General features: G+C 42.1%; 1 protein-coding gene across 9 annotated transcripts in view; it reads left to right on the top strand.

Moving 5' to 3' along the window:
- HMGXB3 (HMG-box containing 3) overlaps positions 1-22,455 on the top strand; it is a 46,893-nt gene that overhangs the window by 755 nt on the left and 23,683 nt on the right. For 8 of the 9 annotated variants that reach the window (XM_059698884.1, XM_059698890.1, XM_059698891.1 and 5 more), the window contains exons 2-10: positions 2,160-2,298; positions 3,529-3,703; positions 7,749-8,246; positions 9,306-9,404; positions 10,998-11,129; positions 15,594-16,012; positions 19,741-19,916; positions 20,053-20,150; positions 22,319-22,417. In XM_059698884.1, coding sequence (XP_059554867.1) covers positions 2,162-2,298; positions 3,529-3,703; positions 7,749-8,246; positions 9,306-9,404; positions 10,998-11,129; positions 15,594-16,012; positions 19,741-19,916; positions 20,053-20,150; positions 22,319-22,417 — 1,833 coding nt within the window. In that variant the 5' untranslated portion in view covers positions 2,160-2,161. The remainder of the gene's footprint in view (positions 1-2,159; positions 2,299-3,528; positions 3,704-7,748; positions 8,247-9,305; positions 9,405-10,997; positions 11,130-15,593; positions 16,013-19,740; positions 19,917-20,052; positions 20,151-22,318; positions 22,418-22,455) is intronic. The other variant, XM_059698886.1, reaches the window with a different exon arrangement.

Here is a 22,455-nt window from a genome sequence, read left to right on the forward strand (position 1 = left end):
ATTTTTTGGGGGGTGGGGGTGGGGGAGGCATTGCTGTACTGAGGCCTAGGATCTGGGTGCTAAAACCCTATGTGATCTCTTGCAATTATTGCTTTTCTCTGCAAGACTCTGCAGGGCTGAGAAATCAGTTAAGGGCAAAAAAGTACGGTACCCACATAGCCCTGATTTGAACTCTGGCTTCCCTTACCCATTGAAGGCACTGGCCTCTTACTTACCCAGCCAAATTGCGGGTTATGTTCTCTTTCACTATGACAGACAGTATGTAGGGGTGTGTGTGTGTGTTTTATAATGGGGAGGGAAATAATTTAGAGATGACACAGAACTAGAAATAACTTTGGGAATAGAATAATGTGTTCTTATCCTAGCGTATATCTTTAAAGTTATAGGTGAAATATTTTTTTGTCTGTATTTTCTACGACAGAGGTTTTTAGCTTTCACAACATTCTCAAAGGGGTTCTTGCCTCCCGAAAAGTTAGGAGCCATTGATTCTTTATGTCTCACTTGAGGAACAAACTGAAATTTACGGTGTGTCAGAGATGACATAGAGCTCTAGACTTGGATCCAGGTCTCCTGACTCAACATGCTGTGCTGTCTTTCTCATTATACCCCATATGGTACTTATCATTTGCGTAGGGAGGGCTAAATGAGATGTGAGTGGGCTTGGTAATGCACAGATCAGCCCTGGGTTTACTAGCACAACTCCTTCCCAGAATCCTAAATTCTCTGCAAAAATTGACAGATTTTTAGGAGCAAGAATGTTATTTCTTTCTCATAAAATGCACTTGGTTTTTGGGAACCTTTCTCCCTCCAAGGATTGAGTCTCTTGGGTGAAACTCCAACTTAGAATGTAGTAGCCACAGCTAACTCATTACGCTGTTGTATGTCTTTCTTTTACCAGGAAAAGCTGTTGGTAGATTTTCTGTTTCTTAGACCAGTGGCAGAAAGCTAATGTTGGTCTGTCAGATTACTCTTTACACCAGTGCTACCCAATGCCGTACCTACTAGCCATATGTAGCTATTTAAGTTAATTACAATTAAAGCAAGATTAATTCCTTAATCATACCAGCTATATTCCGGATGGTCATTAGCCATAAGTGGCTACCATATTGGAGAGCACAAATAATAGGACATTTCTGTCATCGCAGAAGGTCTATTGAACTGTGCTGGTTTAGAGGGTTGCCAGTGGAGGTGGGGAGCAGTATAGTATAATGAAAGAAGGCCTAGATAATTGGGTTTTTGAATTGAAAAAAAAAATCTGTCATGCAAGTCCTATTTGCTACAGTGGCCTTGGGCAGGTCGTTAGCACCTCGGCCAAAGATTATTCATCTTTCATAATGAACCCTTTCTTTTGTACAGCAGTCGACTATTCTCAGATAGGATTGTAGCTATGATGTCCTTGAGCCTTGCCAGTAAAAATCTGTAGTAAGGTGGGTGAGATATCTTTTTTTATCCATGAGAACTGAGCCTGCAGCTAAAGGACCTGCCCAAAGTCACACAAGTTGGCAGAGTGTAAAGAAATCTCTCATATACAGTGGGGCCTTGACTTACGAGTTTAATTCGTTCCGAGACCAAGCTCGTTAAGGAGCCCCTTAACTCAAATTACTCTGTCAACTCAATGCAAAAAATCAGCCGAGAGACAGCTGGTATCTCAAAAAACTCGTTAGTGGGGACACTCGTAAGTCAAGGCCCCACTGTACAGGCACTTACTGCATGTTTGAATGAATGACTGAGAGAATTAAGCAGTTTGCTTAAGTTGATGAAGCATGAGGAAGGGAACTTCTGACTCCTGGCCACGCATTCTTTTTACCTGTTACTATATGGGATTCTTGTAACGGGGCACTAAAATCTTTGAGCCGAAGTCTTACTGTGAGTGTCCCATCAGTGAAAGGGCTAAGTTAGTGCTCCCACATTTGTCTGGTCAAAGGACTCACCTCGGGCACTCGTTAAGCATGCAATTTTCATACCCTCTAGAGATTCTGATTCAGCAGGCCAGGGGCAATCCTGAAATCTGTATCTAATAAGCACCCCCCAGGAATTTCTCAGGACCTACTGAGTTTGGGAAATGACTCAGCCTTAAGGCCCTGGCAGAGCTAAGGAGTCATTTGCTGTTCCCTTTAAGGTGGATTCTTGAAACATATTTGTGTTTGACTGTCTCCTAGCCATGGATTCATCATATGATGGTACTGAGGTAACTGTTGTGATGGAGGAAATTGAGGAATCCTACTGTTACACCTCCCCTGGGCCACCCAAGAAGAAGAAAAAGTATAAAATACATGGAGAAAAGGCCAAGAAACCCAGGTTAGTCAACATGTTTTGGTAGCTGGCATTTATGAACAGTAGCTGCTTGGAGAGCTATGTTGAGGAAGACTTTAAAGCTGCCATATTAACTGAGAGTGCCATGTCAGTAGAAGTCTCTGGATGGGCATTGGGGTTGTGGGAAAGGGAGATGGGGAGTGGGAGACTGATGCCAGCAGTTGCCATTCCTGGCTAGATTTTGGTCACGTTTCCAGGCTGTCAGAAGAAATTGTACCATACCAATGGTGGAAGCTATGTACATCAGGTCCTCAAATAACATCAGTTTCTTCAATGTCGTTTCATTATACCACTGATGGGATGCTATAGGGCAGCGATTCTCAGTCTGTGGGTTGCGACCCCTTTGGCGGTTGAACGACCCTTTCACAGGGGTCGCCTAAGACCATCCTGCATATCAGATATTTACATGACGATTCATAACAGTAGCAACATTACAGTTATGAAGTAGCAACGAAAATAATTTTATGGTTGGGTCACAACATGAGGAACTGTATTTAAAGGGCCAGAAGGTTGAGAACCACTGCTATAGGGCCTTAACTCTTGTTTATATCAATTAGCCTATGATAAATTTGGTTTCATTATACATTGTTTTGCCACAATTCCAAGAACCTGTCAGTGTTCTTGGGAAGATTTACTGTACAAAATAACCATGTTATTTATTATTACCATTGTTAGTATTTAAATATTTAAAATAAAGCATGAATAAAAACGTGGCATTATAAATAGTACCAAGATACCTATAAAGACTATTCAAATTATAACTCTGTTCTCCCTCTTAATTGTGAATACTTCTAACTTCGTGCTGCATTGGGTCACTGTGATAATTCTACTTGCTTCCCTCTCTCAGCCTGAGATGACCAAAGTCTGTAAAGGCAGTGAGTGGTGGTCCGACTATGTAATCAGCCCCCTAACTAACCTTCCTGAGGGTGGAATGACAGGGCAGCTGTGTCTGTCTTTGCTCATATTGGGTTTTAACGCCAGTCATCCTGCAGAAGAAGGTCCATGGAAGTAAACCAGACAAGCCTTTGCTTCCTGGTTTCTACAGAGATAAACCTCTGATGCACCACCATGTAGGGGTCTTATTTAAATGTTTCTTTGCGCCAGTTCTTATTTAGTTAAATGCTTTGAAATGAAATAGTGAGTTTTGTGTCTACCTCTTCACTATTCAAAACTAGTTAAATGAGGGAAAACCTTAAGAAGTCATTACTTCCTCAGGTCGGCTTACCTTCTGTACTATTATGACATCTACCTGAAAGTTCAGCAGGAGCTCCCCCACCTCCCACAGTCTGAGATCAATAAGAAGATTAGCGAGAGTTGGAGGCTTCTCAGCGTGGCTGAAAGGAGTTACTACTTGGAGAAAGCCAAACTAGAGAAAGAAGGTTTGGATCCTGTAAGTAATTTTTCCCCCAACTTATTTCTCCTTTGGTTCAATGATAAAGGCCTAAGGGAGATCAACCCCTGTTCTCCTGTTTCCTTTTCTTGGGAAAACTTTGAATTGAATTGAGTCATTTTTCTTTTGTCTGATAATACCTGCTTTAATTTTGATGATACTATGTACTCTTTTGTCCTCTGGTTGCAGCAGTACATGGAGATGGCATTTTCTGAGTTATCTGCAGCGAGCCTTAGATTCCTTTTCTGAATTTTAGCATATCTTGGAGCCCTTTTATTCTTATGGGTAATAAATATTTTCCTTTATACAGGGCAAAGGTAGGTTTACAATTGGTATGGAAAAATATAATACCAGAATAAACTCTGTTTCATGTACTTACAACTGTAAATCTACTTTTGCCCACCCCCTATTGGCATTTCTCCTACATCAAGAATGGTCATGTTATAAGTTGAACATAATATAATTAATTTGTGTTCTAATGATTACTGTCAGGTATAATGATCAGCATTTGGGCTCTGTGTTTAGAGATAGGTATAGTAGCTTTGTATAATATCACCACTGATGGCTGTGAACTTTGCTAGAAGCAGAAATGCAAGGTTAAAGCAGAAGATGATGAAGGAGAATGAAGGTTTGAGTGCATAGATTAAAGAATGAGCAGGGAAGCGTTTGGGTTTGTGTCCCTCAGCCATTTTGTTATTCTAGTTCACAATAACAAAATTCACTGACAACTGTTAACACCGCTATGTTTTTTAAAACTAAAATTCCTTTAGGAAAATAACCTTGTTATTGCTTGCTGAGACCTTTTAACTTTAACTCCATTTTTTTAATTGAAACAATTGTCTCTAACTTCTTTTTTATAATGTAAAGCAGAGGTTCCCCAGGAATGCAACTGTTTGGCAGAACAGGCTGTATTTTTCCTTAGTGGAGCTCATTCCACTGCCAATTAGATATTTTGTCCTTATTGGCTTGGCATTCCTCTTCCATGAACAGCTTTGTGTTACCTATAGTGTTGGAGATGTCACTGTGTACTTCCTCCTCCTGATAATTTGTTTATAAACTGTGGATCTGGGAAACAGTCACTGCAGGGGAGTGGGGTCGGGGGAGAGGAAGCCGAGGCCAGAAGAAGTACACATGCTCCCTTTGGTTTACCCATTATAAAGCCAACAATCGTTTTGCCCATGATACCAAAAAATTTTCACCTAATCTGTAGTGATTTTTTTTTTTTGGTTAATTCTCACCTGAGGATATTTTTTCTATTGCTTTTCAGAGAGAGTGGAAGTGAGGGAGGGAGGGAAAGAGGGAGAAAGGAAGAGAGAGAGACATCAATGTGAGAGAGACACATCAGCTGGCTGCCTCCTGCATGTATCCTCACAGGAGGCGGAGAACGAACCTGCAACCCAGGTACGTGCCCTTGACCAGGAATTGAGGCTGAGACCTTTCGGTGCCCACGCCGGTGCTCCATTCACTGAACCACACCAGCCAGGGATAGAGTAGAGATATGGTTCTTAAAAAGACATTACTGTAAGTCTTATTAAGACGTTAAAAAACATAAATCCTCTGCAGTGATTCTTTGTTACCATTTTTAATTTATATCTACCATTATTTTACCTCTGCCACCAGAACATGAATAGATTAGCTCTGATACTAACTAGCTGTGACCTGGGAAGAACCACTTAACCTTTTGAGTTTTGGTTTTCTCATTTGTAAAATGGAGATAATTGTATCTACTCACAGGGTTTTAAATAGATAATGTAAAGCACCTCGCTGAGTTCTTGGCACATGCTGACTCAGTCAATAAATATCACTCTTTAGTAGATTAAATGTCCAGTGACCATATAATAAGAAAAGGTGGCATTTAATGAGCAGCTGGACCAGTGGTTCTCAACCTGTGGGTCGCGACCCCTTTGGCGGTCAAACGACCCTTTCACAGGGGTCGCCTAAGACCATCCTGCATATCAGATATTTACATGACGATTCATAACAGTAGCAACATTACAGTTATGAAGTAGCAACGAAAATAATTTTATGGTTGGGTCACAACATGAGGAACTGTATTTAAAGGGCCAGAAGGTTGAGAACCATTGATCTGGACTATGCCAAGACTGGGGAGGCTTTATGTCAAGGGTGGGGAACCTTTTTTCTGCAAAGAGCCATTTGGATATTTATGACATTATTCATGGGCCATACAAAAGTATCACCATAAAAATTAGCCTGCTATATTTGGCCAAACATTTAATTAGCTCACCCCTAATGCCTTGGCAGGGCCAGACCAAATGATTTCAAGAGCTTTGTAAGGCCCACGGGCTGGACGTCCCCCACCCCTGCTTTATGTGCTGTGTTTGACCTGACCCACATTGCCTGGTGTGAAGGTGAGACCCTCTGCCTGCATACTTTGAAAGCGTATCAGCGTACTTGTGGCATGCTGTCTCCTCAGCAGCCCCTCAGGTCTCCTACCAAGGGGCAGAGGCCATAGTTCCAGTGTTATTCCTTCCAGTCTGTAAGATGAATGTCTTTTAGGCCAGTGGTCACCAACTGGTGGTCCGCGAGGTCCAAAAGGTTGGTGAGCGCTGATTTAGGCCATCCTGATTTCTCTATCCTTGAATCTGTTGATTAAGTCCAGACCATCCTGTGCATTTGCCATTAGTTAGTTTTGTTCTCCTGACCTGTCTGCTTCAAAGGATGACTTGAGAATATCATTTCTCCATTATCTCTTCAGTAAAGGTTCCATAAAGGATTCGGTCTGTCTGCTTTGCTGTTTCATCTGAGTGCTTCCTTTGTACCTTAAGTGGACTCATTGACTATTGCTTTTGATTTAAGATCCTTTTGTAATTGACTTAGTGTTTCTTTTAAAGTTGCTTCTGAAATATTTTTTGTTCCATTTCAGTTCTCACTTAACTGTTCACTTTGAGCTTTTCTATTTTTCTTATTGGGTAACTTTCAGTTTAAATTGAAAAAGAGGAAAAAACCACAAAAAGGAAAAAACGCACAAAAGCACCCTTTTCTTGGTGCCAATTAGTCATTCAGGGTTGTGCTTCTAGTAGTACCTGGTTTCCCTTAGTGGAGCCTGTCTGCCACTGCCATTTAGATATTTTGTCCTTATTGGCTTGGCATTCTTCTTCCAGGAACAGCTTTGTATTACCTACAATATTGGAGATGCCACTGTGAGTCTGGGAAACAGTCCTTGTGGGGGGAGAGGAGGCAGAACATTTTAGTAGACCTGGCCTGGAGTTCCAGCTTTTTACTTACTAGTTTTGTGTTTTGGGAAAGGTTACCTCCTTGAGCTTCAATTCCTTCATTGCCATGTGGGAATAATAGTATCTAACTTAATAGTGTTGTTTTTAAGGTTAGGAAATTATTTTCTGAATTTGAAGATCCTAGGTCAGTGTTAATATTGTATTCTTTCGCCCACCCCCAATGTATTTAGGCCCTTGTCAGATAACCCCTCCCAAAAGCACGTTCTCTCATGAGGCCTTGTTAGCTCCATGGTCTCTTCATCCTCTTCTTTGTAATCTGGGAGAAACCAACAATGTTTGGACTCTTGCTGCCGTGAGTTCCAACTAGGCCTTGACTTGTAATTTAAGCTTTTTGCTTTTTTTATTGCACATTATAAATTCTGTTGTTTAAATTTTCTGTTACTGTGGAATCCTAAAGTATCAGAGATGAAAAGGAACTCATAATTAGCCAGATTCAGATCCCTCGTTTTACAGTTTGGGGAGCTAGTCCAAAAAAGGGGAACGGATTTGCTTGAGACTGTGCCAAACATGGGGCTCCCATTCACAGTTTTGGATGCCAAGATCAGTGCCCTTTTAATCCATGTTCTCAGTCTCCTGTGTGAATGAGCAAGGAAACTATATTGGTTAAAGTGAGATTCAAATGAAGATGGCATTGCTGTTATAGAGGCTGAACCTATCTAAATCTTAAGTCAAGAGAGTAGAGTCTTTCTGGTCCCTTTTGCAGGGAGAAGAAAAAGCTGAGATATGTATATCCGTTACCTTACTCCATTTATCTTTGCTTGTCTCCCTTTTCCTGACTTCCTCATCTTCAGAACTCTAAGCTCTCTACACTGACTGCTGTGGTTCCGGACATACCGGGTTTCCGCAAGATCCTACCCCGCTCGGATTACATCATCATCCCCAAGAGCAGCCTGCAGGAGGACCGAAGCTGCCCTCAGCTGGAACTGTGTGTGGCCCAGAACCAGGTCTCCTCCAAGGGACCATCTCTTGTGTCCAACACAGCCCTGGAGACAGTGCCCAGCCATGCAGGCGTGGCAGAGCAGTGCATGGCTGTGGAGGCCCTCGCTGAGGAGGTGGGAGCCCTTGCCCAGCCGGGTGCTGTACAGGAGATCACCACCTCAGAGATCCTCAGCCAGGATGTGCTCCTGGAGGAGGCTTCCCTGGAGGTAGGGGAGAGCCACCAGCCTTACCAGACAAGCCTGGTGATTGAAGAGACCTTAGTGAACGGCTCACCAGACCTCCCCACCGGAAGCCTGGCTGTGCCTCAGCCCCAGGTGGGGGAGAGCATGTCAGTGGTAACAGTCATGAGGGTAAGTGGCTTTGGTACTGATGTCTTTTACTTCCTCGAGAATTACTAAAAATTCACAGCCAGCACCATGCCGTACGACTCTGGAGATGTGGACTGGAGAGAGCTGCTGACGGGGCATTTCTAGTGGGACTGCAGTCCTCCTGAACCTTCTTGCCCCTGGGCTTGATCCAAGTTGTTTCCTGTTTCTCAGGCAAGTTGCTAGCTCCTCTTGCCCAGCATAGGTGGAACTTTCCCCATATGAGGTAGTACATAATACATTAGCAGGAAGAAGGAAATGCTATGTGGGCTACCCATGAGATAAAGCCAGGGTCTGTCAGGTATAGTATCAGCCAGGATTTTATGTTTCCTGAAGATTGTTTCAACAAACAAAGTGGCACCTTGAACTGTGTAGGAAATTTCCACGTGGTCTTCATGGGTACGGGGTAGGTAGGAAGAAGGGGGAGTTCTCTTCAGGTTGATGGGACTAATCATTGAGGAAGAAGAGGCAAATCTCTCTCCAGAACTTACGTGTTACGCCCAAGTGAGGGGAAAGAGCAGTATCAGTGATCCCACAGCCTGGACCCCTGAAGTAGGAAGATGCCATCATGCCCTTTATTACACTTGGTAGGATGGTATCCTCAGAGGCAGGACCAGCATGCTGCAGCCCCTGTGGCCTGTGAAGGTGAGAGCAGGTACCTCTGCAGAAGAATCCATGCCAGGCCTGAATCCATTTTATTGTTTGTTGCCTCAGTGCTGCTTATGATAACGAAGCATGCACTGGCCAGTAAGGACATTGGATAGGGTCAGAGGGTTGGGTTCTTTCACTAACTGCTTATGTGATCTTAGGAGATCTAAGTCTCTGAGAACCGTTTTTTTTTTATCTGTAAAATGAGGATAGTACATTCCCTGTGGTAATGTTTCTTTCCTACTTTTATTTGCTCTTAAGTAAACTTCTTATTTTGAGACAATTGTAGATTCTTTATTTTTTAAATAAGCACCTTGTGGTTATTGGACCTGATCTGATCTTGGTGTTGGCGGAGGTCCTCGGTGTTCTTCACTCTCTCTCTCCATGTGCCCACAGGATTCCAGTGAGAGTAGCTCCTCTGCGCCAGCCACACAGTTCATCATGCTGCCTCTTCCTGCCTACTCGGTTGTGGAAAACCCCACCTCCATCAAACTGGTCAGTGTGTGGGGATTGATGGAGGCTAGGCCTCCAGAACAGTTCTCTTCCAGGTAGTTTCCTAGAAGTCTTAGACCTTCGGATGCTGGGACTGGCGAAGTTCTCAGAGATTATCTGGTCATTCAGGGTGTTGGTGGCCAAGCTGCAATCCAAAGCTTGGTCTTTTTTCCTGGTGCCACACCACTTCACACTCATTCTTGCCCTGTCGTTACCATTATCATAATCACCTTTTCCTGGATGTCCTGAAAGAGGTAGCCAGGTGGCAGCTAGGTGTTTTCTCAAGGGAGGTTTTCGTTTTTTTGGGGCCAGGCTAGGGAAGCTGGGATTGATACTGCATACACACTCATAAGTGACAGAACAGATCTGACAGGGAATGTTTACTTTCCAGCATTAATTTAGAAATGGTTCATAGCTAATTTCTACTTATAACTGCCATGTAACAGCCTATTGTAATACAGTCTGTTGAAAGGGAAATCAGCAGGGATGGTGAGAGCCAGTGGCCGAGTATATCCATATGCAAATAAAATTGACCCTTGGACAACAAAGCTGACCACCTGTACAACTTTGAAAATCTAGGTATAACTCAAGCAAGTCTGCCCTCTGCATACTTGGATGGCCAACCAGGTATCAAAAATAGTACTTAAATTCTGGGTTCTACCAGAGTTCCCTCTCATTTTTTAGTGACCATGGTCTACTTTTTTTTTTTTTATCTCTGAACCCTAGGTTCCCTGATTTTTAACTAATAAGAATGAAGATGAAAACACATTCTTTGAAGTATTCAGAGCCATAGGGTGCAGCTGGGTGCGTGGACATCGTGGACCAAGAATTAGAGAGATCTGGTTTCTAGGTTTACCTCTGCCCTTGAGTTACTACTATTTGAGGCAAAGCATTTAACCACTCTGAACCTCAGTAGGAATGAACTTGAGAGCATTGTTAAGAGCATTATATGAGATACTATGTAAAGTGTTCAGCACTGTGTGATTCCCTGCTCAATTAATAGCAACCACTCTTATCACAAGAAAAAAAATTATAATTATGTGTACTCATGGGTATTAACTAGATTTATTGTGGTGATTGTTTTTGCAACATATACAAATATTGATCATTATGTTAGACATCTGAAACTAATATGTCAGTTATATATCAATTTTAAAAATAGCAGCTATTACGATCTTTATTTTTCTGGTGCCTAACTATAACTTTGGACAGCTCTCTTTTCTCATTTGAACTCATTTGCTCCATTTCTAAAAAGTACACTAGTTGTAGCTAGTCAGACCTTTCCAACTCCAACCGTTTATACCATGAACTAGAGGCCCGATGCACGAAATTCATGCAAGAGTAGGCCTTCTTCCCCACCTCCCCCCTCCCCCCGGCTGCCAGCACCGGCTTCCCTCGGAGCCCCGGTTTCATCTGTACGGTTGTCCAGAAGGAAGTCTGGTCTAATTAAGCATATTACACTTTTATTATTATAAATTACCTATCCTTCTACAAGCTGCTATCCTGCTGGCATTGTTGTGGTGATAATGGTCATCAGGATCTGAGAGAGGTTAGACTGTGGTGTTGATTCTGACCCCCCCCCCTTTTTTTTTACAGACCACTACATACACCCGCCGAGGCCATGGGACATGCACCAGCCCAGGTTGCTCCTTTACATATGTCACAAGGCACAAACCACCTAAGTGCCCTACCTGTGGTAACTTCCTAGGAGGGAAGTGGATCCCAAAGGTAAAATCTATTGGCTATTGCTGATTTGGAAGTCCACAAAGTAGATTTTCCTTCAGAACAGATAACTTTAAAAATTAATGTTTATTTTCATTTTCTGACCATACAAGTAAGTCAATTTCAGTGTAGACTGTTTTAAAAAGAAAGAATAAAATGTTACCCATAAGCTTATGCCATCCAAAGAAAAGCTATTATTAGTTAATATTTTGGTCTTTTTTTGTGTGAATATACAAGTTCTGTATCTTGCCTTTTTTCATATAATATATTATGCCTTTAAATATTCTTCAAAAACGTTTTCTGTAATGGTTTTATAATTTCCCATGGATGACTATCCCATGTTAATTTATTCATTTTCTATTAGGGTTAAATTTTTAACAGCCCATCCTTTACACTGACTGTTTTTGCTATTTAGATGTGTAGCTCACGTTTTCTCACTCCTTAGCTCGAAGTCCTTTCAATCTATGCTCCTATTAAAAGTGGAGGTACTTAACTAATATACAAGATCTTTCATAGTCTAACTTTCCAAATATATACCATTTCTCTAGATAATTGATGCTTTGTAAATACATGAGCATCAAAGCTATGCCCTGTGAAGTTCAGTTCAGCACATGTTGTATGCTTGGCACTTAACTATATAAATCATACATGCTTGTCACATTTTTATATTAGACTGTAAATTATTCAGGGCCCAAAAGACTAAAATAGTCAGGGATGGTTTTATAGAGGGGATGGTCTAGATCAGTAGAATTTGGGTAGATAGAAAAGGAAAAAGGGCATTGTCTTTGTGAAAATAGCTTAGGCTAGGATTGTGTTTGTAATGTGTTTAACTCTGCATAGTCCAGGTTTATTTGTGTAGATAAAACTTATATTGCAGCATACTTATTAAGTTTATCTGGGGCAATTTCCACACAACATCTCCTTGAAAAATACTGGGATGATGATTTTTGCCCTCTGGCTCCGTGTTGAAGCTCAGGATAATAACAATTCCAGGAAACAGGCTAGGATAATAGGTAGGAAAACAGTCCTGGAGTTAGCTTCCTCAGTTCAAACCTCTGCTTCCCAAGTTTTTAGCTGTGCAACCTTGGGCAAGTCATTTTATGTTTCTACTCTTGATTTAGGTTTCCTTTCATTTGTAACTATAAGTAAACAATATTACCTAACTCATTAGGGTTGTTGCAGGAGTCCAGTGAGATTATGCATGGAAAATGGATGACACATTCGTGGCATTATTAAATCCTCAGTGAGGCTTCATTCCTGTCGTCGTCGTTGGCAGCAATGTAATTATTGTCTCTATTATTGTTAGTAATTCGATCTTTCAAGGGGCAGGAAGGATCTAGTGCTAGTGTGTCTCAGGAGGTTTTGTCCAGTGTCTTGTGCGTACTTCCGGTGTGCCTCTGTGAAGCCATCCCATTTATTCCCACCCTAGTTAGTCTTCCCAAAACGTACTTCCCCAGTGGTAGTAGGGAGATTGAATTGGATAGTAGTCGAACCTTCCTTGGCCTTTCTTCACTCATGCACAGAAGGTCTGTCTGTTGACCTTATTTCCTATGCTTTTGCATGGAACAATCTTAATGACCCTGTGCCCTTCACTTCAGACTATGTTTTTACTTGGCTTTCTTTTCTTTTTCATTTTATGTCTTTTTTCCCACCTTTGATTAAAATAACTTTGAGCCTTGGTTCTCTTTCTGAGATGAAACTCATGACATGAAGACAGTTGGTTTTTTTATCTACTTGTCCTCATATTGACTTGCTAAGTCAGAAGTTTTTCCCAAAGGTTTTTCCGAGTTACTGTGTTAAGAGTAGATTCTATGATTTCTAAACCTCATAGGAAGGAATAAGTGAGTACAAGAAGAAAAAGAGTAACATTTTAGCATTAATGTACTTTGAATTTTAGAGTTAAAAGTGACTTTGGTTATCAGCTAGTTCAACTCCAAGTTTCCAGCTGAGGGGAAATAGATTCAAGGGAAGTGACTTGTTAAGTTCACTAATTATGCCAGCGCCTTTTCTTCTACTAAAACACACTTTTTAAGCATTGCTAACATTTTTTAGTTCTGATTTTTTGAAGCAAATATAAATAGTTTCTAAAAGCTCCAAATGTGTCCACACCAGTCAGGAAATGACTCAACCTTTTCTTGTATTGTTCTAGAGCTCATACAGGCTAAAATTAGCCCCAAAAAATGTGTGGCATGGTTCCTAGTGAGTTGGATGGAACAAAGGATGGTATAAAAGGCTCTGTAGCTCAGCGCCTCACTCCTTTGTGTTCTCTGATGGTGCTAATTGAGGTCTCTGAGTGGGCAACTGGTACTATTTGCCTTTCATCTTGAAAGAAAGGTGACGTCTAAAAAGGGGAGGCTGAGTAAGGAAATCTGAGATCACCAACTAGAATTTTAGCTTATTGCTTAAGTTATCCAGTTTTCCTGCCAAGGATCTTTGTCTAAAATAGTCTACTTAAGTGGGCAGTGTTTTGCTCAAAGATCTCATCTTAGAAGCTTAGTTTAACTTGTCTCCTATTTTTCTGCAGACTTTTCCCTCTTTAGCAGTCAGTAAGCCCTGTATCCTTTACTCATCCTTATGCGCCAGTGGGTGTTAGAATCTGAGAATGCTTTATGGAGATTTCTTAAAGTTCTTAGCTAGAGGTGACATGCTGCCTGAGGGGCTTTGGAAGGGTGAGTGGTTTTTGCAAATCAGTCACTGGAAGGTAGTGATAAAATTTAATGACAGCACAGATGCTGGTGGAGTGGGGGTCACCTGAAAGGCTATCTTGCTGCTGTTGACAAACACTGAGAACCCAACTCTCTTATTTTATAACCAGAGGCCTGGTGCATGACATTCGTGCACTGGGGCACAGGGGGCCGGGTGGGGGGAGGGTCCCTCAGCCCGGCCTGCGCCCTCTCACAGTCTGGGACCCCTCGCTCCTTACTGCTTGCCTGCTCGCTCGCTGCTCCTTACTGCTCGGCTCACTGCTCCTTAGTGCTGCCACAGAGGCAGGAGAGGCTCCCCACCACAGTCACTGCGCTCACTAGCCGTGAGCCCAGCTTCTAGCTGAGTGGTGCTCCACATGTGGGAGTGCACTGACCACCAGGGGACAGCTCCTGCATTGAACGTCTGCCCCCTGGTGGTCATTGCGCATCATAGTGACCAGTCCTTCCTCCATTTGGTTGATTTGCATAATAGCCTTTTATAGGATGAGGAAATGAGGCTTCAGATAGAGCTTGCCTTGGGCCACTTGAGTAATTAGGAGTGAAGCTGAGCTTAGATGGAACCCAGCTTTTATGTTTCATGTCTCCTAGTTTACAGTGCCTTTCACTACACACATAAAAGAAAGAAACCTTTCTGAGACCTTTCCTGGAGACAAGTACTATTTAAAAAATTTTTTTAGAGTGTGTATGTATATAATTATAGGGTGGAGCAAAGTAGGTTCCCAATTGTGAGTATGTGAATCACAGAGTTTATTCTTGTATTATTTATTCATTATATTACTTTCCATATGAACAACTGTAAACCTACTTTTGCTCCACCCTGTATATACATGTATGTATATATGCTGATTGCATAAAAGCTAAAGCACCAAGGAATTTTTTTAAAAAAAATATTTTTATTGATTTTTTACAGAGAGGAAGGGAGAGAGATAGAGAGTTAGAAACATTGATGAGAGAGAAACATCGATCAGCTGCCTCCTGCACATCTCCCACTGGGGATGTGCCCGCAACCCAGGTACATGCCCTTGACCGGAATCGAACCTGGGACCTCTCAGTCCGCAGGCCGACGCTCTATCCATTGAGCCAAACCGGTTTCGGCACCAAGGAATTTTTAAAAGTAGTTCTGAGATAGAAGCTGGTATTTTTAGTGATTTTGAATATTTTCTAGCCCATAAATAATAAGTATATGAGTTATATTGACCCAGGGAGGAGTTTGTAGCATATGTGTAAGTCAGGCTTAATATTCACCTGGAAGAATTTGGGACAAAAGGTAGACTTTTCCCCAACAAAGTTAGAGGCCTCCAGTCTGTCTCTGTAGATTGTGAGCACATTGGGATTAACTGAATCTCATGAAGGGACCACCAAGATAAACAAATTAGGACTTCCGGGCCCAATATGATAGTGTGCCAGCCTCTTCCTACACGTAGAGGAAAGTAGGCTTTGAACAGTCAAAGGTCAAGGTAAAAAATGTCAGTGTTTGTTTGCTGAAACCTAAAGAGGCATGCCAGTAAGAAGTTTGTGAGGAGAAGAGCTTTATCCTAACTCGGGCATTAAATACTGTAGTGAAAGGGACCTGGAATCATAAGACTTAGATTCAGGCCAGTTTCATACTTGGGACCTTAACATTAGCTTCCACCTCTCTCTGGCCTTTGCTTCCTTATCTGTTGCCCATACATTATTGTTATGAGGATCAAATGAGAGAATATTTGTGAATGTGTTGTCAATTGTCAAGTGGCATATGCATACAAGGTATTTTTATTTTTTCTAGGAAAAGCCAGCCAAAGTCAAAGTGGAATTGGCTTCTGGCGTCTCCTCCAAAGGCTCTGTGGTTAAAAGAAATCAGCAGCCTGTCCTCACTGAGCAAAATGCCTCTAAGGAAACCACCTCCCAACTGACTCTGGAGAACTCGGAAGCTGTAAGCCAGCTCTTAAGTGTAGCTCCTCCAAGAGAAGTGGGTGAGGAGAATGAGTGGGAAGAAGTGATCATCTCAGATGCCCATGTTTTGGTCAAGGAATCTCCTGGGAATCGTGGTACAGCAGTCACTAAGACGCCAGTGGTCAAGAGTGGTGTGCAGCCTGAGGTCTCTCTGAGAACAACCGAGAATGACAGTCCTAGCCCAGACATGCCACCACCAGCCGAGGGGACCAGCACTTCCAGTCCACTTCCTGCTTCTAAAAAACTTACAGGGTAAACCACTGTGTTTATGCATTATAGGATTGCCTTTAGAGTAACTCATGTTTGTTTTGTCCCATGCCCTTACAGCACTCCTGAGAGGCGACAGAGCCATTAATGGCTCCTATTTTGGAGGTACAAAAACCAAGGCCTAGAAACATGGAATGATTTACCTTTCCTCTTATACTCTGCTGTCAGGTTCCTTATACATCTCTTCCTGTCAGTTTCCCTAAAGCCGTTATCAGGGTCTTGTTGGTACAGGCTATGGGCAATATTATAAACTATTCAGTCCTCATACTGGATTGGAAAGAGAAGCTCTGTTAAGCCTACCTTACAGAAAGATTCCTGTCATGGTGGTCAGAGAATTCAGTTGTTTGTGACTGTCCCTGGCTTCCATTTGACCTGGGCATAGTCACTTCATGCCTCTGTGTTCAGTTCTCTCCTCTGAAAAACCTTGAATTGAGTATTGAAAAAAATCTTATCCTCAGTGGCTGACCATATAGACGGAAAAAGATTGTAGGCCTTGCAGATGGGAGGAAGTCCATAAGTGTCAGCTTATCCCCCCAACCCCCCTTTACCTCTTTTTTAAAAAAAATCTTTATTGTTCAGATTATTACATTTGTTCCTCTTTTTTTCCCCCCATAACTCCCCTCCATCCAGTTCCCACCCCACCCTCCCTCACTCCCCATCCACTGTCCTCATCCATAGGTGCGAGATTTTTGTCCAGTCTCTTCCCGCATCCCCCTCACCCCTTTCCCCCCCAAGAATAGCCAGTCCATTCCCTTTCTTTGCCCCTGATTCTATTATAATCACCAGTTCATTCTGTTCATCAGATTATTCACTTGATTTTCAGATTCACTTGTTGATAGATGTGTATTTGTTGTTCATAATTTGTATTTTTACCTTTTTCTTCTTCTTCTTCTTAAAGGATACCTTTCAGCATTTCATATAATACTGGTTTGGTGGTGATGAACTCCTTTAGCTTTTTCTTATCTGTGAAGCTCTTTATCTGACCTTCAATTCTGAATGATAGCTTTGCTGGGTAAAGTAATCTTGGTTGTAGGTTCTTGGCATTCATCACTTTGAATATTTCTTGCCACTATCTTCTGGCCTGCAAAGTTTCTGTTGAGAAATCAGCTGACAGTCGTATGGGTACTCCCTTGTAGGTAACTGACTTTCTTTCTCTTGCTGCTTCTAAGATTCTCTCTTTGTCTTTTGCTCTTGGCATTTTAATTATGATGTGTCTTGGTGTGGTCCTCTTTGGATTCCTTTTGTTTGGGGTTCTCTGCGCTTCCAGGACTTGTAAATCTATTTCTTTCACCAGGTAGGGGAAGTTTTCTGTCATTATTTCTTCAGATAGGTTTTCAGTATCTTGCTCTCTCTCTCTTCTTCTGGCACCCCTATAATTTGGATGTTGGTACCCCTGAAGCTGTCCCAGAGGCTCCTTACACTATCTTCGTAATTTTGGATTCTTTTTTCATTTTGCTTTTCTGGTTGGGTGTTTTTTGCTTCTTCGTATTTCAAGTTGTTGACTTGATTCTTGCAATCCTCTAGTCTGCTGTTGGGAGTCTGTATAATATTCTTTATTTCAGTCAGTGTATGCTTAATTTCTAGTTTGTCCTTTATCACAACCTCGAGGGTTTCATTAGATTTCTTGTAGATCTCATTAAGTTTATCGGCAGTTTCTAGAAAATTCTTGAAAAACCTTAAAAGTGTGGTTTTGAACTCTATATCCAGTAGTTTGCTTTCCTCCATTTCTGTCATTTGTGTCCTTTTTCTTTGTCTCCGCATTTTTTATGCTTCCCTGTGTTGACAAAGTGGTTTTCTGTGCTGAGTGTCCTGTAGGGCCCAGTGGTTCAGCCTCCCCAATTACCTGAGGAGGACACTCTTGGTGCACCCCCTTGTGGTCTTTGTGCACAGTCTTGTTATAGTTAAGCCTTGATTGTTGTAGGTATCACTGAGAGGACTTGACCTCCAGACCAGTTGGCTGTGAGAATCAGCTGTGTCTGCAGTGGGAGAACTTCTGTGCTGGAGACACCCCTCTGGGGCAAGACTTGCTTCAGTGGGGCTTTGGTGCTCACTGAGTCTGCCCCCTGAGTATGTCCTTTATGGTTCCACGGAGCTGCAAACTGGATGGTCCCACTCTGGCCTCTGGGTTTCCTGGCTCCTGGATCTCTAGGGAGGTGCTAATCTAGCCTTTGCCTGAGGCTATCCAGCAAAAGCCTCCCTGCAGGGCTTGGGCTGGGCGGGTCCCACGGGATCACCAGGGCTGGGCTAGCAGTTATGGCTGCTCTCAGTCCTGCTCTCAGAGGCTCTGCTTCTCAGTGTCCCAGTAATCGCTGCAAGCCCCTCGGAGAGAAAGCTGCCCCCGAGTTCCGACCACTGCCAGATAGTCCCACTTCTCCTGTATGAGTCTGGGTCCCTAGAGACTCGCCCGGAACTGGAGCTCAGAGCCTGAGACTCCCTCCCGATTGAAAACGACAACCGCGCCCTCAGCCGCCAGCCCGCTCCGCATGCACCTCTGCACCTTAGTATTTTTTTTCCGCAGTGCGCCTTCTCTGAGTCTCGGTATGCTTTTCTCTCTCCTTCTAGTTGTAGAATTTCCACTCAGCCAGCCTTCTTGTGGTTCTGGATGATGTCCGATCCGTCTTTTAGTTGTATTTTTGAAGTGGTTGTTCGAGGCAGCAAACTCCGGTGTTTACCTATGCCGCCATCTTGCTTTCTTCCTCCCTTTACCTCTTTTAAGGCTTGACTGGATTCTCCATGTAGCCCCTTCGAAGAGGGGGTTGTGGTCTTGTAACTAGAAGTCCTTACTTATTCATACAGTGGTTCACAATGGGGAACATTTTGCCTCCAGGGGACATTGTGGCAATGTTTAGAGACATTTTTGGTTGTTACAGCTGGGTCTTAGGGTAGGGATTACTACCAGCATCTAGCGGGTAGAGGCCAGGAATGCTGCTACATAGCTTACAATACATAAAATAGCCCCCACAACGAACAGTTTTCTGGCCCATAATATTAAAACTGCCCATGTTTAGAAATTCCGATTTATGTTATAATTTTAAAAAAATCTTATTGTTGAGTAGGAAATATACTCACATGGTTAAATTCAAAAGGTATAAGGAATATATACTGGAAAAAATCACCCTTCTGTCCCATCCTCAGTCATCCATTTCCATTTCTCGGAGACAGTCAGTATTCTCAACATTCTGAACGATATATTTTGAGATGGTTCTGTATCCTTAGAGGATGAAGCTCTGCACTTCAGACCTTTTGTTTGGGCAAGTGAGTCACTTTAGCACACATGGATTGAGGCCTTCTATGGTACAAGCTCTGTGCTCAATATGTGAGCTACAAAGATGAAAAGAACAAAAATGAACAGACTGTTCTCCTGGGTCTCTAAGTGCTCTCATATGGAAGATTGATACACTCTAATTACAGGCAGATGAGATGTTACATTATTTAGGCACTGTTTTTGCACCTTTTTATCTTCATAATAACCCCATGAAGTATATGTAATTACTGCCCCATTTTACATATTAGGAACTTGAGGTTAACGGAAGAGTGAAATTACTTGCCCAGGGCCACAAACTACTTCAAGGTTTTATTTGAAGCCTTCTGTCTAAAGTTTGACAGTTTAACCACGAAATTGTCCCTCCAATAAAGTGCTGTTTAGAGACTGCACTTTTCTTTTTCTTTCTCTTGGTTCTGAATTTCTAGATTTTCCTTCTTGTTTTCTTCAGAGTTGACCTGATCACCCCTGGTCCCAGAGCTTCAGAGCTTAAAGGCAGAGCACGGGGCAAGCCTTCATTACTGGCTGCAGCAAGACCCATGAGAGCAATTCTCCCGGCTCCAGCTAATGTGGGCCGAGGCAGCAGCATGGGACTTCCCAGGGCCCGGCAGGCCTTTTCCCTGAGCGGTAAGGAGTGGGACAGACCTGGGAGGAGGGGCTGTCTAATGGGAAGGGGACAGGAGTGGGGGGTTGAGAATAGAGATGAGAGACTTAGGGAGACAGAATGCACTTAAGTTACCAGTTTGGCTCCTGGTTGTCCCAGATAAGACTCCCTCTGTGAGGACTTGTGGCCTGAAGCCAAGCACGCTGAAGCAGCTGGGCCAGCCCATCCAGCAGCCATCTAACACTGGTGAGGTGAAGGTAAGATGCATTCCCTTCCCTGAAGGAGCTGTTGCTCCGAGAACAGGGGTTCCATTTAGTGTCCTAAAGACATGCAAAAAGCAGGCCCTTATTCTTACACTGTGGACCTCTGGGAGGAGGTTAGCATAAATGAGTTACTGCTTTTTAGTTCATTTCTTTCCTTGTTTTAAAATAAATGTATGTTTTAAAACTATCTAGAAATAATTGAAAACTTAGAAAAACACTTGCACGAGTAAAAATTAGCAAAAACACAGAGCACCCATGTACTTGTTACTCAGTCACCTATTGATAACGTATTAGTCCATTTTGCTTTATAATATTACTCATGTGTCCTCCCATATATGTGTGTGTATAAAATATACATAAGTTATAGCCTTTTACTTCTTAATGCTCCAGTATGTGTTTCCTAAGAATAGGGATATTCTGTTACTGAAACACTGTTACAGTGTTCCAATCCTGTTAGTTTTACTCAATTATGTCCTTTATAGCATTTTTCTACTGGAGTACAGGGTCTGGACTAAGATTAGATACAGTGTTTAGTTGTCATGTCTCCTTAGCCTCCTTCAAAAAATGAATGCATGGTTCTAGAAAATATAGAAAATTCAGGTAAGGCAGAAAGAAAATAAGTCCTTTGAGATTCTGCCACCCGGAACTAACTCCTATTAACAGTCCAGTGTGTGCTCCTTTAGCCTTCAAGTCATTTCGGCACTTGTGTGTGTGTACTTCCTTAATACAATTTTTTAAACTAAAAAAATATACCTCTTACTCTGTGTACTGGTTTGTAGCTAGTTCAGTCCAATTTAACAATATATAGTTAAGTTTTCCGAGGTGTCAAAATTCCATGTATTCAAGCACATTTATTCTTAGATTTATTTTTTAGTTATTTTGCCATATGTGGCTAGAATAGTTATAATCAAAATTCCCTTAATCAGCATTGTTCACCAGACTGCTTTTTGACCAAGATCCTCAATAGGAAACACATTTTTACATCACAGCCCACTAAACATACATACAGCCACACATTAAAAGTTTAATGAAGCAATGCCCTTAATTGTTCCCAGTCACTGAGGTGTTTTCCACTTCTTTTTTCAAAGTGCTAGTTTTAGCTCATTAAATTTCACAACCCCTCAGTGGATTATGGCTTATAGCTTGAAAACCCTGTCATGGACCAAACTGAAGCAGGAAAATTGGTCTAGCATCTCCCTTGCCATGTGCACTGTTGGGTAACTTCCTTTGTCTGATAGTTCTAAATTTGCCACAACAAATATATCAGCTGGCTTTTACTTCGAAGGCTAACCTGCTTGTCATCCAGGTGTTGTCAGCACTGAGTGCACCACTTTGTAGATTTCCAGCCCTTAGATCAGTCCCTTTATTTTGTAAACTTCTCGTCTTCTCTATAAATAGCTTTCTTTGGTTTAAAAAATTGTTATTTGTTAAAATAAGCCCTTTTTTCTAGTCTTAAACTTTAAATACATGAAATTTTATGTTCTGTAAATCAACTTAAATTCAATATTACAAAATACTTTCAATTTAGAATGCTTTTTTTTTTAAAAAATATATTTTATTGATTTTTTACAGAGAGGAAGGGAGAGAGAGAGTTAGAAACATCGATGAGAGAGAAACATCGATCAGCTGCCTCCTGCACATCTCCTACTGGGGATGTGCCCGCAACCCAGGCATGCCCTTGACCGGAATCGAACCTGGGACCCCTCAGTCCGCAGGCCGACGCTCCATCCACTGAGCCAAACCGGTTTCGGCTAGAATGCTTTCTTCATCTTTTCTTTTTTTAAGTACATAAGTAGCATCCACATTGAGTATAGAACATTTGACATTTTATAGATAGTGGTAAAGGGGAAACAATCATGATATCATCTCACCCTGGAGCACTCTAGTGAATAATCCTTCAGACTTCTTTCTATGCCAACATTATTCAACCACATTGCTATTAGATGCTTTTCTCCCTTGATAGTATTTGTAGATCTGATTCATAGTGTTTCTAATGTGCAGTGTTAGAAGCTGCACAGAAGAGTGTGGCAGTCTGTGAACCTGCTCATTTGGAGCATGCCTCTGCAAATTCCCTTGGAAACTGTTCCCTCAAGCTATTTTTGAACACAGGATCTCAGGAGTTTGAGGTTCAGACACACTAAATAATTTGTTCTGATCCACAGCTACCAAATGGCTCAGCCAACAGGACGTCTCAGTTCAAAGTTGTAGAAGTCAAGCCTGATATGTTTCCTCCATATAAGTACAGCTGCACTGTCACGCTGGTAAGTGCAGCCTGGAGACGGCCCAGAGGTGGATTGAT

The sequence above is a fragment of the Myotis daubentonii genome, chromosome 5 (genome assembly GCF_963259705.1).
Source record: "Myotis daubentonii chromosome 5, mMyoDau2.1, whole genome shotgun sequence".
In the NCBI taxonomy this organism is placed as follows: Eukaryota; Metazoa; Chordata; class Mammalia; order Chiroptera; family Vespertilionidae; genus Myotis; species Myotis daubentonii.